Source organism: Nelumbo nucifera, chromosome 6, assembly GCF_055504915.1.
Source record: "Nelumbo nucifera cultivar China Antique chromosome 6, China Antique-T2T, whole genome shotgun sequence".
NCBI lineage: Eukaryota > Viridiplantae > Streptophyta > Magnoliopsida > Proteales > Nelumbonaceae > Nelumbo > Nelumbo nucifera.
Genome location: NC_142654.1, coordinates 27,747,870 through 27,763,432, shown reverse-complemented (window position 1 = coordinate 27,763,432; position 15,563 = coordinate 27,747,870). Strand labels below are relative to the sequence as shown.

The 15,563-nt window shown below is 36.9% G+C and overlaps 1 protein-coding gene and 2 pseudogenes across 2 annotated transcripts; 1 reads left to right on the top strand and 2 right to left on the bottom strand.

Moving 5' to 3' along the window:
* Positions 1-1,503: 1,503 nt before the first annotated feature.
* LOC104598559 (14 kDa proline-rich protein DC2.15) lies at positions 1,504-2,278 on the bottom strand. Its single transcript, XM_010260685.2, has one exon. It carries the CDS (start codon positions 2,167-2,169, stop codon positions 1,762-1,764), a length of 408 nt encoding a protein of 135 aa, XP_010258987.1. The 5' UTR covers positions 2,170-2,278; the 3' UTR covers positions 1,504-1,761.
* A 7,006-nt stretch (positions 2,279-9,284) lies between these two features.
* On the top strand, positions 9,285-10,088 carry LOC104598560 (14 kDa proline-rich protein DC2.15 pseudogene; annotated as a pseudogene).
* Positions 10,089-13,770: 3,682 nt separating this feature from the next.
* Positions 13,771-14,479, bottom strand: LOC104598561 (14 kDa proline-rich protein DC2.15 pseudogene; annotated as a pseudogene). Its single transcript, XR_016077734.1, has one exon. The product of XR_016077734.1 is annotated as a 14 kDa proline-rich protein DC2.15 pseudogene (transcript).
* Positions 14,480-15,563: the final 1,084 nt, after the last annotated feature.

The following is a 15,563-nucleotide window of genomic DNA, read 5'->3' as shown; positions in this document are numbered from 1 at the left end:
CTGTGGCACTAATATTTCTATACCCAAGTTGCTATAATCCATGATACTTCAACAATTTCGGCAATTGATCCATCACTATCTTCATTCTCATGCCTTTCTTATAGTAGGCGTCTTTTAAACATTCTTGGTGTTTTCTGATATATGGAAGCCCTTACGCCACTTTTGGACCAAGTTCTTGAGCATAATGAGAATTCTGTATTTTACCAACAAATTAAAAAAGAAAAAAAAAGGGTTCGATTATGGTATGGAAAATATATGATATCTGAAAAAACTTTTGACCAGTCAATTGAAATCGTAAACGTGATAGTTAATCAGGTGTTATTTATCAAAATTCATGGGTGGATTTTGATTGGTTAAAATTCTTCCCATACCATATCTTTTCTGTATCATAGATTTTTCCAAAAAAAACGAGAACTTTATATGTATTAACTTTTGTTTACATAAACAGAAACCAAGGTCTTGTAGCTCAGTGTGCCCAGCACGGCAGATAAGTGTTTCACAGAATTACAGTTTCAATCTCTGCAGAGAGAATTAGGTGTGAAGTTGGAATTAAACGTTAATTAAGAGTGGCTGCTGCATTTCTTCTATCACTCAAATGATAATTAGAGACTTTCTGTGGGGGGTGGTGGGATGTTAGACGGGTATGGAACAGAGAAGCAGATCAACTGCCTAAGAAAGTGTTTAGTCCCCTCATGGAGGATATGACCTTACTGCCACTTGGATGTGTTTGTGTACTACCCTACATCAAGGTTTTTGAACCGCCGTTGACTGTTTGGTTGGTTGGACTGTTTGGCCCAGTTCCGTTTTGCCCTAAATTCAGTCTTTTCCCAAAAACCGTTGAAAAAATCAACAATCCATTGATCTGGTGGTCGATTCATTCAACGGTTTTTGACCATTTTTTATTTTTAATTATTTTTTTATTTGTTTGTAATAATGGACTGTCCATTCGAACCAGGCAATCGAGTCAAACAGTTCCATTTTTGATAGTCAGAACAGTTCTATTTTTGAATCATTTTTTAAAATGTTGCCCTACACTGATTAATTAGAAGATACAAATTGTCGGTACCATAACCAATTGAGACATCCCTTTAGAAAAGATCCCAACATATCCAAACTGGATATTTATAATACTCTGCTGAACACTGAAAAAACATCCACCTTGCATGCAGATTTTTTTTTTCTTTTTTTATTTTTTGGATAATTATCTTAAACTTTAATTATATAGCATCTAATCGCACATTGGGAATAATATTTTCTTTACATATATGTTAAATTCATAAGAAAATATTTCTTAATGTATGAATCTACTTGTATAATCTATACGAGTCTGGATCTGCTAGTAATTAACAAACAAAGCTAAGTACATCATAGATATATAACATGCATTCTTACACATGGCAAATTGTAGGAAACAATTAATATTATTTTAACTTTGAGAGTTATAAGGCTTATGAGAGGTGGGGTCTCCATCTCTAAATGAATATCACTTGCCTCCGGCCGGCATTCAGAAAGGAAGGAATTTTACTCTTATTACAAAATCAAATAAATGATCTTGCAAAGCAAAGGTTTATAAATACATAGCAGATAGATAGAGAAGTACAAATTGGCACTCACATATTTATTAATTATTGAAGGTGAACCAACCCAATAATAGATAAACGCTAGGTAGCTACAAATTAAAGCCCTTCTCCTAGTAGCTATGCCAGGAGCTCATCATAACTTGGTAAACGCCACACACAGAAAGGGGGGGGGGGGATTTGCTTAGGCACATTTGAAGCCAGTAGGAACCTTCTTACCGCAGTTGTTGAGAATCAAGCTGAGAGAAACTGGGACATTGAGGTTGATGCCCAAGACCTTGGCTTTGATGGCTGTGCAAAGGCACGCAGCAGCCTCAAGATCTGCAAGGTCTTTGATGAGACTGCAACATGGGAGGTATGGTGGGGTGCCAACACTGACGCTTACCAACTTAAGCACATTAGCACATACACCCAGTTTCAAGGCATCCCTAGGACAGGTGCCCTTGGCTGCAGGGATGGGAGATGTTGGAGTTGGCTTAATTGGCTGTGGCTTTGAAGGGCTAGAGCAAGAACCACAGGCAGATGCAAAGGCAAAAAAGACAAGGTTGATTGAAAGAAAGAGAGCAATTGATGCAGAGCTCTTGGAATCCATCTCCCAAACCCTAGCTAATAATACTAATACTTGGTAGTAGATAGGTTAAGTAAAATATAGCTGGGAGAAGCTAGGGTTATTAGGTTCTCTGGGGTGGTGGTGCAGAGAATTGTTGAGTGGTGGGTATTTATAGAGTGCAAAGGTGGTGGGCTTTCTATTATGTACATGAATAAAAATAATACTAAAACATAAAATAAATCCATGCATCCATGTGTCACCATGGATTTAGCTGGCAATGCAACCGATTGTACGCAATCTTTTTTGGAGCTTTCTGTGGTGGATTCACAATAATAACTTGCCATGTTCCCTATTCTAATATATATGTATTACACCCCTTTGGATCCCTTTTTGTTTATCGATCGTTACTCTGGTTAAGATGGCTGTACTACAACTTCCAATCTGCTGTACTGATCGGTCAGTGGAAGGCTAAAGGCTAACATATAGAACATTTGATGTTGTGGGGAACAAATTTGACATAAGCTCCCGGCCCCTTCCCCTTCCCCATATGAAATTTTATGCTATAGTTTATTTACTTTATTTGAGGTGGATTCAACTGATGTTGAAACTCGGTTACATCTAACTGATGATTTTTCTTTTACCCTCTTTCTTCCACATTTTAAATTCTGAGGTGGATTGAACTCAAATTACCACTTTTTCTACTTCTCTGACAGGCTTTGACTTTAGAATCCAATTCCAGTCATAGTCATGCATCTTTCTCGATTGCCACTCAGCATTAAGTACTGGATCAAACATTTTTGTACATGTCAATCCAATCGAAGAGATTTTTCGGATTGATTACTGCAAGTTTCTTGACTTAATGGTAAAAAACACATGGATTTCCAGTTAATGTGGGATTATTCTCATGTAAACAATATGTAATTAATGATATTGAGATCACGCATGCAAAATATATAGAAATAGAATAGTTCATTCCTTGGCGTGTTCTGATTAGCTGGATGTAAGTGTCACGAGAACTCAGACCAACCCTCTTATGGGCTCCACCGGAACATTATTTGAACTGGTTTCCGGCCAATATCCACATTATTTCAACTGGTTCATTGTTAATTCATTGACCCCTTTAAGCCGTGTGGAGCCATGTTATATAATGTTTGGCTGTAACATACTAGACTAATCATGCTGTGACTCTACAAGTACCTTCACATTGAAATCACCATGAGAGTAGTTGGAAGCCAATGGATTGATGTATTGCAATGCACTGGTGATGTATTTTTTTAGCTCCAAACTTTATTCTAGGTGGAGGGGCAGCTATCTTAAATTTTATTAACCATTTTCAAAAGGAACATTATAATAACAGGGGATGACTCATAATTCATGCATACATAGCTCTATCTCAGGCCCACCCAACAAAAGCAAAGCAAAGCAAAGATGTATTGCAATGCATTGATCACCTTAAGTGGGCATCTTTCACCAATGCTAGGACATTTCCCTCTTGTAGGATATGGGTCCACCTAGTATTCATTCTTTGCACTAAGTTCTTAATCCTGTGCAAGATGTAAACAGAATTCCAAGGATAGTCTAATTTTCCCATCATAATGTCAATAATTACCTTGTTATCACTTTCTACCTCAATCTCTTTATAGCCTCTTTGAAAACATAGACTTAGACCATCATACAAAGCTAACAATTCTGCTTGAATAGAGGTAGACTAACCATAATAACAGTGAAAAGCATATATGAGAGTTGTAAAAGAGTTTCTAAGTAAGCCCCCACCTCCTCCTTCACCAAGATTGCTACGACAAGCCCCGTCTACATTCATCTTGTGAGCGAAATTGCTTGGAAATTTCCAGGTAACCCATCTATATCTGTTTAATTTGTCTTGATGCTTTCTGAAGAATGTTCAGCACCTGAAGTAAAAGAGGGTTGTTAACTTGTTATCCATATTTGAAGGATCATTGAGCATTGATGTCCCTCTACCATTTCTTAATATTTTCTACACGTAAAAGGAATGAGGAACCCTTTCCTTCATATATATATGTTTACATCTTCTTTTCCATATGGTCCAAAGGATTATAGAAGGGGCAATACAAATAACTTAATTCACATAAGTATCTATTTTACAAGCATTCCACCAATAAAGGACCTGATCCACTACTTCAGATCAAACTTTAGAAGCCATAACTTGAGTGGAAAATAAATGATTAAATAGCTCGACCCTATGATTACCACAACAATTGCACTTGGCAGCCAAATAGACACCCTTCATGATATGATCTCATCAACTAGAACAATACCATGCATAAATCCCCACATAAAAATAGCTATTTTAATTAGGAGGTTAACCTTCCAAACATATTTAAACTAGTAGATGTGCCGCCCATGATTCCAAATAGATTTTGTAGTGAAAGCGCCACTTTGATTACATTTCAAAATTTACATGTCACCTTTCCCTATTATCCATTAACAAGAATTAATAGCAATATCTTTCATCTCTAACATCGCTTTCCAAAATCTAGTAGGAAGGAGTAGTGAGCAAAATTAGAGGTGTGGACATTATATGTTTTGATTTTATAAATTTTTCCCACATGCTCTCTTTTTTTTAATGATTTTAAACCACACTTTTAACCTGAAAGACTTAACAATATCAAACATGGATTGCAATCCCAAACCCCCTTCATCAATAGGGTTACAAATTTTTGTCCATCCAATCCTATGTTTTTTGTTTCCAAAATTCAAGGCTCCCCACAAAAAAAAAAAAAGCAAACATTCTATGAACCATGGGGATCATGGTTTTGGGAGGAGAAGCAGCTCCAAGGACATTAATTAGTTAAATTTAGAGGAGATGCTTAATTAAAGTCAAACACCCTCCACTAATTAGAAGTTTGGCTCTCCAACCATCAATTTTGTTTTTTATTTTTTTGCAAAATAGGTTCAAATTAATTCGAAGACATTTTTTTCCAATAGGAGCACCTAAGTAAATAAAAGGAATATACTTTTGAGAGAAACCTGTTACCTGTTTGATCATATTCACCTTTAGAGCATACATGTTTTAATGAACAATGAAGCAAGATTTATCTTTATTCACCAATTGTCTTAAAGCCTTCTTAGATGCTGTAATAAATTGCATTTAAGTTCGCTATGATGTCACAACCTCTAGGAAGAGAAGAGCAAAAAAAAAAGCAGCATATCCATTTTCATAAATAAAACGCAAACCTCTTTTGCTATAATAATTGAAGTGTAGTATTTGGCAAACACTTAATGTAAAATATTTCTTTAATGGCCTTAATAGCATCCATGCCAACAATGTTCCAGCAACTAGTGTGAAGAACAAGCCATCAAAAACATTTGGACCTGGACCACTTTCATGATTCATAGTAAAAATTGTTGATTTGATCTCTTCTTTAGTAGGAATACCGAATACGAACCAAACTTTCATTGTCTTCCTTGGTGATTAGACGAGCAATAGATTGAAACAAAAAAAAAAAATCATGATTCATAGTATAGCAACAATAGGCTCCTTCGATTACGGACACTTTTAAGATAATAAATTGCTTGGAAATTTCGACCAACTCCACAACCGTGAAAAAGCCATTAAAACCAAGATTGTTGCAATTTGAGAGGCTCTACCATCTTTTGTAAGGGGCTCCATTAACATAGTTGTGGAAATCTTATGGATTGGAATTAAAACTAGTTCTAACTTGCTCCAAAGCACAAGTTTCAGCAACTATTTCTGTAAAAGATTTTTTTTTTTTTTTCTTTTTGAGTCATAGAAGGACAATTAGAGCTGTCATGGGGCCCCGATGGGGCAGCCATGGGGGGCGATCGAAGCTCTCAGGAGGAACACAAAGCATTCAAAACTCAGCACTCAGCACTCGAAAGGGTAAAAAGCTTCTTTTTTTTTCTTTTTTCTTTATGTTGTGTTTGGTTGCAGTGCAATTAGTTTGCACTAGTGCAAATGCATGAGAGTACAAATGAAAAAAATGCAATTTCTTGTTTAATTTTGTTTTGGGTTTTATTTAATTCTGCTTCATGTCTTAATTTACTTCATTTATACTACAATCAAACAAAATAATCTAAATTTTGAAACAAAAATAAGTCATAATTACACTTAAATTATTTGCACTGCCCTAATTTATATCTGTGCAAATTTATTTGCATTGCAACTAAGCACAGCCTTAGGCTCAGTTAGGAAAGAATACAAATACAAATATGTACAATACAATTACATACAAAATTATACACAATACAAGTTTTTGCACTCTATAAATTTGTATTTGTACACCTTAAACTGAGCCTTAATGCCAATTGTTTGATCACAGTTTATAGCCACGAAAGCCATTCATAGTCTGCTAGCTTGTGTGTTTGATCACAGTTCATAGCCATAAAAGTCGTCTGCTAGCTTTGTAAAATTTGTAACCACTCTCGGAAATGGACCCAATTGTCAGTCCAAAACTTTTCTAAAGTAATAATAGCCCCTAAGCTATTATTTTTGTGTATTTTATAGAATATATATTCAATGTTTGGGAATATTTTATAGAATATCCCCCCTCTTAAGCTATTATTTTTTAGAAATTATCAATACATTTTTATCATGACCACCCCTCCACCGACGGGAGTAAATTTTGGATTAAAAAATATATATATAGAATTTGTGCATTTTCCATTTCCCTTCATGATCCTCTCAGGTTCTGCCTTCGATTTGGCTAAAAATTGTTGTTCACTTTATGATATATTGTCTTGGGCATGTATGTTTCACACGTTTTACACAATTAATCTATTATATTAAAGTGGTTGAGATCCGATGGCTGACTCGGTGCACCATGTGTCAATATATGGGTAAAAGACTAAAAGTAGTTCAACCTGTCGTTGTTTTGGCTGGTTGAACTATTCTAACTATCACCCGATTAAGATACCGTTTTAGTAAAATTTAAAAATAATTAAAAATCAAATTAATTGTCTGATTTGGATTGTACATTAAATGGGTATATAAATTTTGGGGGCCCATAACTTTACATTGAGGTTATCTTTTTTTGGTTTTGTATAACTTTTTATCATCCATATGTCCCAAGGCACCATGGTCTGACCCATTCAACCTGGATGATTGAACTGATAACCTACTACCTAAAGACATAAACGATTTAACCTTAGGATTGGATTTTAAAACATTGGGCAAATGGATCCAAGTATCAGATCAACCCACTCCGCAGGAGGGGGGAGTGGCTGGTTGTGTACACGTTAATTCGTGCACGCTCAGAACATTTGATTTTTGGGCATTGCTTCATATGTGGATGTTATGCAGTTTATTATAAATATAAATAGTAACAGTATAATTCTTTTAAGTAATTTAATTTCTAAACCTAATTATCATTAGGATGATCATTTATGGCCCCGCCGGGCCCGTCCACAATGCGGGCCTAAGCCACAACTGTATCGACCCATAATGTTAAGGGAATCACAATTGAGTTAGTTTCACTTGTGACTCGCAAGACATCTATACTTGCAGGTTGTTTGGACTTGTGGGTTGTGACTACTCAGGACTCGCAGTCATTCAGATTCATTATAGCTTGGAATTGCAAGTTGGACTTGTTGGTGGAATTCACGAGTTCACATCTCCGCCCCACAGCACATCCCCGCAATAATGAGTCTAAATACATGGTGGTGATCGGGAGATGTTTCCAATACATGGCGGAGATGTGCTGTAAGTGGGGCGGAGATGTGATCTGGAAACTCACAAATCCCAGAATCTCAATACTTAGGACTTGTAACGGGGATTCATGGAATTCATGATATCCATTACTTGGTAGTTTTAAACACCAACGACTCCGGTGAGGCAGTGGTGGTGATCAGGCTCCAAAAGTCCAAAGGAGAATAGCAATGCCCCACAGACGTTGAGTTACATCAATCTCCCCATTACATAGAACAGAAATCTTAGAATTCACATCTGTGTCCCACAGAGTGCGCCCGACATGCACAGGGATGTCTATGGCTTAATTCGTTTGTGGGAGGGTGGAGGATAGAAGAAAGAAGAAGAATCTGATTAATGTGTTAACGTGTGAATGAAAGAAAAGGAGTTGACAACTTAAGTTTGTTATTAGATTTAAGTACAAATTCAAAGAAGAATTAAGGTTTAGGGTAGTAGCGCCCACAAGAGGCGCTGGCTCGTCGCCCGTGATACATTTCTTTCAAAACAAGTTGTAAAGGACCTGTCAGCAACATGACAATGGCCACCACCTTGTTTTTTACTGCCGAGTGCAGAGAGCAGAGTGCTCATCAGTACTACCAACTTGATGATCGAATTTAAGGCCCATTTCATTTATCTAAATATATGAGGTCAGCAAATTATTATAGTAGCTGCCAATTTCAGAACAGAAGAAAAATAAAACTGCTAGCTATACCGTATTGTCAAACGTTTGATCGAAATTCTCTCCACCTTTGTTTCGTTCCTCTCATAAAGATATTAGATACTTGTGGTGGAAACTGGTCCTCAAAGACTCAAAGTTAGGGTTATGGGGGACAAAGAATAGACCAAACAATGAAACCAACAAGCCGAAATAGCAATTTTATTCTTGGCACCTATCGCTTTCGTTTAAAGGAACTGTATATGAAGGAAAGGATCCGCTGCACCTAATTAACAAACTTTCTGGTTGTGCCTCTAGTGACACTGTTACATACCCTGAATCCTATGTTATTAGCTAGGGATAGATAACAGTCTGAAGAGTAACAAATTGCATTACTAGAAGATGGAATTGTGTTACAGAGCAATATAATCAGGAGGTGCATGTGTAGCCTCTACCAATGGAGTATGTACATTATTTGTCTGAGTGCATGCATGGGAATGGGATGGGACCACAATGTCATCGATGAGATCAAACCCAGTTAAAGGGATCTCCCATTTAATGGACTAGACTGATCAGCATTACCAGGCTAATCTCACGGGACAAATTCTTTGAGAGCTTCAAAGCTGGGAACATGGAGAATTTTACATTCCCACCTCACAAAATTCCAAAGAGGGGGGTATTATTGCTAGCTTTGCCAGCTAAAACCATGGCCAGCTAGCCTTGCATCACATGCGCCCCAATCTTTATTCTGCTACTACATCTCCTCGTCCTGTTAATTCGTAGGAGTGCTGGTTGCATTCTCTATAAATAGAGCTTAGAATGTTATGCCAGTCGGTGCCTTCACCATTGCAAAGACTGACTGTTAGAGACGCAGAGTGAGTCTGTGAGAGAGAGAGAGAGAGAGAGAGATGGATTCCAGGAGCTCTTCCTCGGCTGCTCTTTTCCTTTCCCTCAACCTTGTCTTGTTTGCAGTGGTGAGTGGGTGTGGTTCTTGCGTTAAGCCTACACCCACTCCACCTACCCCAACAGGGAGCTGCCCCAAAGATGCTTTGAAACTAGGTGTGTGTGCCAAGTTGCTTAATGGGGCAATCGGGGCGGAAGTCGGCAACCCTCCTGACCACCCCTGCTGCGCGCTGCTCGAAGGCCTCGTCGACCTTGAGGTAGCTGCCTGCCTTTGCACCGCCATCAAAGCTAACATCCTGGGCATCAACCTCGACATTCCCATTTCACTCAGCTTACTCGTCAACACTTGCGGGAAGAAGCTCCCATCCGACTTCCTATGTGCCTAAGTCATTGGGTCATTGCCATTCGTTTCGTTTCGGAGCTAGCTAGGGGTTCGTTAATGATTTGATGATTCCTAATCATGTTTTAATTTATGTCCACATTAATAATTAGTATGCATGGTTTCATTAGGATGTTGTTTCATTCACCTCTTCAACTTCAAGCTAAGTCAGTGTTATGTTCGTCAAGAATCTATGCTAGTTACGTTGTTTTAGTTTAATTTCTCAGCACCAGTTTGTCATTGTAATTTATTAGGTCGTTTCAGTCTGGACTATCGATCTAGTCCTTCAAATTTATTTGTTGAATGATGCTGAGACATTAATTAATGGTTCATTTCTCCAAGACTACCTGATTATATAGTACTTGGCAAACGATCGAGCTACTTGGAAAACATAGACGACAAAGATGGGAATTACGGGAACAACTTGGATATTGTAAAAAAGCACCATCGAATAAACAAAGACCACACACACACAAGCACCTGTCTTATTAACGCAGGGAAGCCCTGATGGATTTCTGTTTTCTACTTCATTCTGGATGCTGTTAATGAATATTTAATAAAACCGTTTTATTGTTTCTGATGCTGTTTCTGTGTTGTGTTGTATATTTCTCAAGCTTAGACAGTTCAAGAGCCCAATTAAGTGAAAACCGCAAAATGTGGTATCACAGGATGGTATGGTTTGAGATTGAATCATGAATTTGTGGGGAGTAGCACAGAGCGCTGATCGATGTCACATCTATATATTAATTCTACTTTTAAATTTGATTAATTATTTTCAATTTGAAGTTGCACGGTTGCACCACCTTTGTGCAAGTTTGCAATTCCCCTTCACCAATTATACAGCTAGAAATTAAAATCTGTGGTTTCAGTTTTTGGGGTATCATCTCTCTCCTATTTTGGTGGTGGTGGTGGGGGCACTGCTCTATAAAATCCCTTTGTGGTGCGCGGTAAAAATTTCGAGCCAACAGTGAAAATGCGGATTAATTCCAGTCTGTGACAAGTCACAAGAAAATTACCAAATATTTTAGGTATATATGTATATATATAAACCTATGAAAAAAAAATTATTAGATTTAGATATATAATGGCGCTATGTTTCCATCCATTATGTAGAGAAAACTTTGGCTGTCCATAATCGGCGGTACAGGCAGTCAAATATAAGGTTACAATTTTTTTACATTGAAAATACTGCATAGAGAGATATTTTTAATATAAGGTTGCAAGAGGCTATTCTAAGGGTGTGAGCACAGGTCGTATGTTAACTTGTGGTGGGGAGATACAGTTTTGGCAGCCAATGCTCTTGAACTTGGACAGCCAAAGTTTGTCTTTACCAAAAATTATGTGGCACAAGGGAATGTGACAAGTTGCAACAGAGCTCATATCTACCAGTGCTACTTACCCACTAAGAAGCTACCTACACGTGTCCACAACACATTGCAGCCACGCAATGGAGCTTCTCTCAGCTACTGCTACCTTCACTGCAGCCACGCATTGACTGTAATGATTATGTCACCCATAAAGATGCTAACCAAACGTAGGCTTTCCTTTGGGACAGCTATATTCTTAATATGTGGTTTTAGTGTCATGTGTAGGAATGGCAGTGGGCCAGGAACGCTCTTTGAAACAAATCTCTATTTTCGTCCTCATCCTCATCCTCATCCTCACCGATAAAAATGATCATCCATCCCTAATTTCTAATGGAGGTGGATTTTTAATGGAGACCCGAATTTTCAAAATTTTTAAACTAATTTTTTTTAAATAAATTTATTTAAAATAAGATTTTTAAATATAAATATTCCTTCTTAACTATGAAAAGAATCTCTTGTTTTGATAATTAAAATTAAATAACAAAAGGAAATGGTACATGAGAGCCAATTTAGTTGCTAACGTCGGAATCAAATACCAAATATAATCAGAATTTTAGTAAGGCTGTGTTTGGTTGCAATACAAATAAATTTGTACTGATGTAAAATTATGACAGTGCAAATGATTTGAGTGTAAATTTGGATCTATTTTTGTTTCAAATTTTAGCTTATTTTGTTTGATTACATTACAAATGAGGTAAATTAAGGCATGAAGCAGAATAAAGTAAAACTCAAAACAAAATTAAATGATAATTTACATTTTTTCCATTTGCACTCACTTGAATTTGTACTAGTGCAAATAAAATTGCATTGCAACCAAACACAACCTAAAGGGAACATTTTACTTTAGTATCTTAAACTTTGGGGGTAGTGTCAATTTAGTACCTGAACTTTCATACGCGTCACTGTAGTATTTAAACTTTCAAAAAGTGCCAAATTGGTCCCTGTCGTTAACCAGTCGTCAATTATCCGTTGAAAATGTCAAAACTACCCTTCAAAAGAAAACATTGTTCATTGTCTTCTACCTTGAGATTGAACCTGTTATTTTAAAGAAAAAGAGAAAAAAAACATGAAATATGATAGAGGGAAACAATAACTGAAAGCAAAGAAATAATTAGACATAGACAAGAATGTGTTTCAGATCTAAAGGTAGAAGACAATGACTTCATTAGTCTAGAATGTCAAACACCTCAATTGTTCCATCTCAAGGTAGAAGACAATGAACAGTATCTTCTTTTGAAAGTTAGTTTTGACATTTTCAACAGATAACTGATGGTCATTTAACGGTAGGGACCAATTTAGCACTTTTTGAAAACTTAGGTACTATAGTGACATATTTGAAAGTTTGGGTACTAACATGACACTACTCCCAAATTCAGGTACTAAAATAGAATTTTCCCTTTTATAATATTTTAGAGGAACCCATTCATGAGATTTTCACATCTAGCAGAACCTTCTTTATTTAATTTGTTAATGAGTATTGTATGTATATCTATATTATTATTTTGATTAATGAAAAAAATTGAATGAAAATTAAATTTATATTCAAAATTTATTCTCATTCTTGTTACAAAAAGTTTTTTTTTTTTTTTTGAGAAAAGTGTTTGATTTGTAGCAAAATTTTCTTATTCTGTCCATTTCTACCCATTTTTGTTCATTTTCGAATTTTACTATTGAAAAAAAAAATGAGCAAGAATGAGAATTGAACCAAACATGACATTATTTTTTTTTTTTTTACTTTAAGGCCCCGTTTGTTTTTCGGTAAGTTACTTGCCTAGGTAAATGCAGTTACTTGGGTAAGTTTTCCTGAGAAACACTTACCCGAGTAAAAGCATTTACCCATGTTCTTTTATTTCTTATGTAAATAAGGCAATGACCATTTTAACCATAAAAATTCATTATCAAAAGGGGCATTTTTGTCTCATTCAAGTATTGGCAACTTCCACCCTAGGTGGGAAAGTTATTTGCCCACCTAGAAGACGGGTATCACTTACCCAAGAAAATAAACTTTCCTTGGTCCCCACATAAATCTGAAAAAAAGAACATAGGATTTTTTACCAACATTTCCCCTCTCAATGGGATTTTGGTTCCCATTGACCAAGAATCCTGTGTTCTTTTTTTTTTTCAGATTTATGTAAGGGCTAGGGAAAGTTTATTTTCCTGGGTATTACTTACCTGGGTAAGTGATATCCATCTCCTAGGTGGGCAAATTAATTTTCCCATAGGGGAAAGTTGCCAATACTTGTATAGGACAAAAATGCCTATTTTAATGATAGAATTTTTATGACTAAGATTGTCATTGCCTTATTTACATGGGAAATAAAAAAACATGGGTAAATGTACTTACTTGGATAAATCATTCCTAGGAAACACTTACCCAAGCAATGCATTTACCCGGGCAAGTACTTACCAAAAAGAAAATGGGGCATAAAGGTTTTCCTAGACATGGGAATGGATATGGTGTCCAAATAATCCTTCAGCCTCCATGATAGTATTTGTTTTGCTCGCTACGACATTTTCTTTACATTATTCTGATATTTTCTTATCGTCTAAAACAATTATAGAGACAAGGTAAGAGAGGTGTAGTTTTATTAGATCTCAGAAAACGTGAACCGATTGATCAAAACCATGCATTAAATAGAGTGTACACATCTGGAGATAATGGAAACAATTAAAACTATTCCAATTGAATCCTAATCCTGGACAACCTCCCTCACCCTAATCTAGAAAGCAACTATGTAACTTATTACAATACCATTCCCCAACTATATATACGAGTAAGATTACAAATGATGAACAAAGCAACATAACCTACATACTCCATATTCAGGAGGCTGAGACGTTCATGAACAACTTAATTAGTGAAACACCAAAAAAAAAAAATGAAGCATAAACAAATTAATCAACAAGATTATCTGACTAGTTAGGCACACTGAAAGCCCTCAGGTGCCTTCTTCCCACACGCATTTATTACGAGGCTTAGAGCAACAGGTATTTCGAGCTTGACTACACCCAACACATTGGCTTTGATAGCAGTACAGAGGCACAACGCAGCTTCAAGATCAGTGAGATCGGTCAACAAGGCACAACATGACTCATGGGGTGGGGTTCCCACAAGTACGTTAGCCAACCCTAACAAGTTGGCACATACACCCAACTTAAGCATATCTTTAGGGCACTTGGATGGCTTCTTAGGGATGGATGGACTCGAGGGGGGACTGTTTGGGGTGTTGTTAGGAGGGCATAACACCTTATCATCAGAGGACACACAAGTGAAGAAAACCAGGTTGAGGAGGAGAAGAGCAGCTACCTTAGAACCCATGACAGCCATCTCGAACACAATAATGCACAAAGCTTACAAGGCTTGGTATTTATAGTGAAAGTTGGGTTTTATTGATGTCTGATTGGATTTAGACAGACTAGCTAACTACCTTTAAAATGTCAATGCCCACATAAAAATAATTGTCTCGGTTGGTGGGATTCAATCTCATCTTCTTACCATTGGATATTGGATCGGTGGTCTCCATGCTCCATTGTAGGCAATGCAACCAAAGAGGCTTTAAGGGCCCATAGGCCCATTATCCGCTTTAATGATTTTGTACTTGTAAGAGTGGGTTCCAATGTTTGTTCTGCTGTGAACCACCAACAGTCAACACAACGTTGGGTTTCTACTTTGGGGTTTTTATTGTTCAGTCGACCCCAACAAACTTTATTACAATTTTTACAGTTGGAACAGTGACAAGTGGGGGAACGGATTAAAATTTAAAGGGGATGGTGAATCATAGGTGAAAGTGTTGATAAATAAAACGGAAAAAATAATAAAAGTCTCTGAGTGGACTGAATTCTAAATTTTTCTTTTATTTTTCCTACATAATAATGCAATTCTGGAGAGCAGGAAAGTTCCCCTGCATACTTGGGAAATGGGCCAAATTCTCCTTGTTCTTTCTTTGGTAGAAAGGGAAAAAATTGCAGACAAATTCCCCTCTAACTCGTCATACTATCTGGGCCGGGAGGGCTTCTACATTTGGGATGTGTTGTGATAATTGAGATGCAATAGTTGAGCACTGATGTTCCAGAGAAGCTATTCAGAATAACTTCATATTTGAGCAGTGATTTTGGCATTCAGAAAACCCATGTTGCCTCGCCCGATTATTACCATGTACAGATTTTGGTATTCTCATGTGGAACCCAACTTGAAATGCCAGAAGCCACATCCCAAAAGCCCTCTCAAACGGACACTATGACAACCAAGTTATTACAATGTGTTTTGGCAGTTCCAATAACTCCAAAGCATAAAACTTAGCTAGCAAGGCTCACTCCTGTATCACTGTGTGTACATACTTCTAGTGGCTTGTGCCAGATCAAATAATGGGGAGTGATTTGGGCACATCCCTTTATTGATACAGGGGCATCCTTATGGCTATTTTTGGTTTATAGAAAATAAGGGAAGCA